Here is a 3047-nt window from a genome sequence, read left to right on the forward strand (position 1 = left end):
CTTCTAGCAAAGTTTCAGCCTAATCCAACAATCGAATTAAAAGTTATACTTGTTAGTATAAAATAATACACTAGAAGAAATAAGACCAAAACCATCTCTAGTGTTCTTGAATGATGAAAACCTTTCCAAATAAGCTTGACACTGCCTCTTAATTTTCTTGTAGGACATGGACAACTTTATTTTCATATTAGATAAGAATTGTTAAGTTGTCAAACTTATCCAATATGAACTTCTTTGCTATGATAAATGTTTCTACACAATAAAGACTCCTAAACTAATATGAAATCAATAAAACACATGAAAATATTTAATTAATCAAGGCTACCACATGCTCCATTTGGACAACCCACTATTATGAAATAATTAGACCCATGTTATAGTATCAACCTCTTTTGAACATAGATTAAACTAATTAAAGTCTGATGATCACTTATTGTAGCCTCATTGAAATTAATTTTAACCCAAATACTTTGAATAAGCCTATTAAATTCACTTTGAACTTCTTTGCTCTTCATCGTGTAATTCATATAATTGACATTTTTAATTGATCATTTGGTATTGGGATTGTGTTATAAACTAATCCACATCAAATTAATTCAAACTCATTAACTCTATGAATTATTTGAAAAGATATATACTAAAAGTTGCCTAGAGTGGGACGGGATGTCTATCCAACGTATTATCGGATTAGAAAATCCAGCGTAAGAATTTTCCCTACTTTTCTTATCCATGCAAGGCACAATTACATAAGAAACAAGAAACTAGCCCCCATTTTCAAATCAAATAAATGGTTATCACAACATATCTTATTTTCCCTTGTTACATGCTTACAAATCACAACTTTTCCTACCTGTTTTTCTATGTTTTGCAACCTAGCAAGCAAAGTGATTGAGGTTAGAAAGAGAGAATATTTATGTATGGCATGTGGGAAAGTGTTAGATGGCCAACCCTCTGCTTCTTGTGGCCACCACGGCATCAACACCTTTCTTTTTTTGTGTGTATTAGATGGTTTTGCACACAACCATTCAACCGCAAAAGATATTGAGAGAAACTTCTGCTTGGCAATTTGCAACATTCTTCACTTCTTGTTGGGTTCCATTTTTTGTTTTTTTCCTTTCGTTGGTTAGATTCATCTCAAGGAACCTCCCACCTAATTATCCCAATGTCAATTGCCAAGCAAGATCTGTGAATTGTGAAATGATCTCATTACTCATGAGAAGGGGAGCAGAAATAAATAAAACTGGGCAGGCCATCCTGCCAAACTATGATTTTTCGTTTACAAAATTTACGCTTTCCTGAGCATATCTTCCATAGACAAGACGAAAACATGAACAAAATACTGCCAACTTCATTAAAATTGTGTAAGGTCATGGAGAAGAAAATACATTAAACAAACCCAGTGGCATTAACCCCTCATCTAGGTCCTCTGTTGCGAGGCCTGACAATTTTCTGTCTCTCCCTACACCTTTTTTTGTTTTTTTTTCCAGATTATGGCACTTCACAGACCCTTTTACCTTCCTGCAAGCTACCACCTACCAGTCACTCGTATTTCTTTCGGAACCTTGTGCCATTCTCTAACTAAAGAAAGCCTCTTTAGCAGCAATTGATTTCCTTCGTATGCACTCTTGATATTTTCCAGCAAGTGAATCAAAGAGAATACCAGCACCAACACCAACAACTAAATCTATGGTATAGTGACCCCTAGTACCAAGAAGCCTAATAACTTGCAGAACATTAAGCACATCAAATGTCCAAGCCAATTCCCACCTCTGCATTCTTCTCATATCCAATGATGCAATCACAGACCCTGCAACATGGCCTGAGAAAAACAAGAAAAACGATACATTACCCACTGGAAAGTCCGCCCCTGACCCCAAAAATTCCTGGTAAGAAATGAACCCAAAAACATGACTCGTTAGTGGCACTCCATAAAGAAACAACAGAACAAAAACAATTGAGTAATTTGTTTGAGACAGATAAGAAAAGACACATATATTAATAGAGACAAAATTCGTAGATGGTCGATCACATAGTTGTTAAAGTCGCTCGTCAATAATCCAAATACTACTAGCTAGAGATTAAGGGGGGGAGAGAGAGAGAGAGAAGGAACTCATGTTAAGACGAACCTCTGGCAATGGAAGCTGAGTGGAGTAACCCAGAATCCCACGGCAAGTGAACATAAATAACGCAGAGATTGTTGCTCTAGGTCTGCCTTCAACTAGCCACGTCCATAGGATATATGTTGTTTGCATACCCACAAATACCTGATCATGCACACACAACAAGTTGTTTATTTACTAGAGAATGTAAATACCAGACCCTCCTCATCTATCCTCTCCTCAAATTATATTAGACTACAAGGCTGCTTTAAAACTTGACCTAGGATTGATTTTTTATAGTGTATCCAATGATTGTTTATCATGATTTTACTTGAAAATATATTAAAATTATTATTTTTATTTTTAAAAAAATTATTTTTCACATTGTAAAATAAAATTGATATAAAAACATTAAAAAAAATCAAATTTTTTTAAAGAAAATTCACCTAAGAAGAGGAATGGTATCAATGATGCTTTTCGCGTTTGTAGTCGTGCATTTCCAAACAGGCCTTTATAGAATAATCCGCTACAATTATATCCACAGTTACGCTACCCCTACGCCTACAACCACATATTAACTTCTAAAGCAAAATTCAACCTGGGATGCCCTTCTTGCTAAAAAAAGAAGGTAAAATCTATTGATTACAAGAATTATTCCTTGCATATGCTTACAAATTAATTATCAAATCTTAAAAAAAATAAAAATCAACCATGGCTAAATACCACGAACGCATCCTTCACAAATCTGACCCAGGGAAAAGAATACCAGAAACACATTAATCCCCATTGATTACAAGTTTTACATGCATTGATGGCGTACCGTATTAAGAGCAGCGAGTAAAGTATTGAGCTCCGGCCACGAGGACAGCAATCCGTGAAGGCGGCGCGTGACAACAAATCCCAAGTCAAACGGAGGCGATGATGCTGGCACCATGGGGAGCGTGTACT

General features: G+C 35.7%; 1 protein-coding gene across 1 annotated transcript; it reads right to left on the reverse strand.

Moving 5' to 3' along the window:
• Positions 1 to 1328: 1328 nt before the first annotated feature.
• On the reverse strand, positions 1329 to 3041 carry LOC133701669 (phosphatidylcholine:diacylglycerol cholinephosphotransferase 1-like). The gene is made up of 3 exons (XM_062125684.1): positions 2920 to 3041; positions 2127 to 2264; positions 1329 to 1883 (listed from the first exon to the last, which is right to left on the reverse strand). The coding sequence occupies exons 1-3, from the start codon at positions 3031 to 3033 to the stop codon at positions 1575 to 1577; spliced, it is 561 nt and encodes a 186-aa protein (XP_061981668.1). The 5' UTR covers positions 3034 to 3041; the 3' UTR covers positions 1329 to 1574.
• Between the last annotated feature and the right edge of the window lie 6 nt (positions 3042 to 3047).

The sequence above is a fragment of the Populus nigra genome, chromosome 1 (assembly GCF_951802175.1).
Source record: "Populus nigra chromosome 1, ddPopNigr1.1, whole genome shotgun sequence".
Lineage (NCBI taxonomy): Eukaryota > Viridiplantae > Streptophyta > Magnoliopsida > Malpighiales > Salicaceae > Populus > Populus nigra.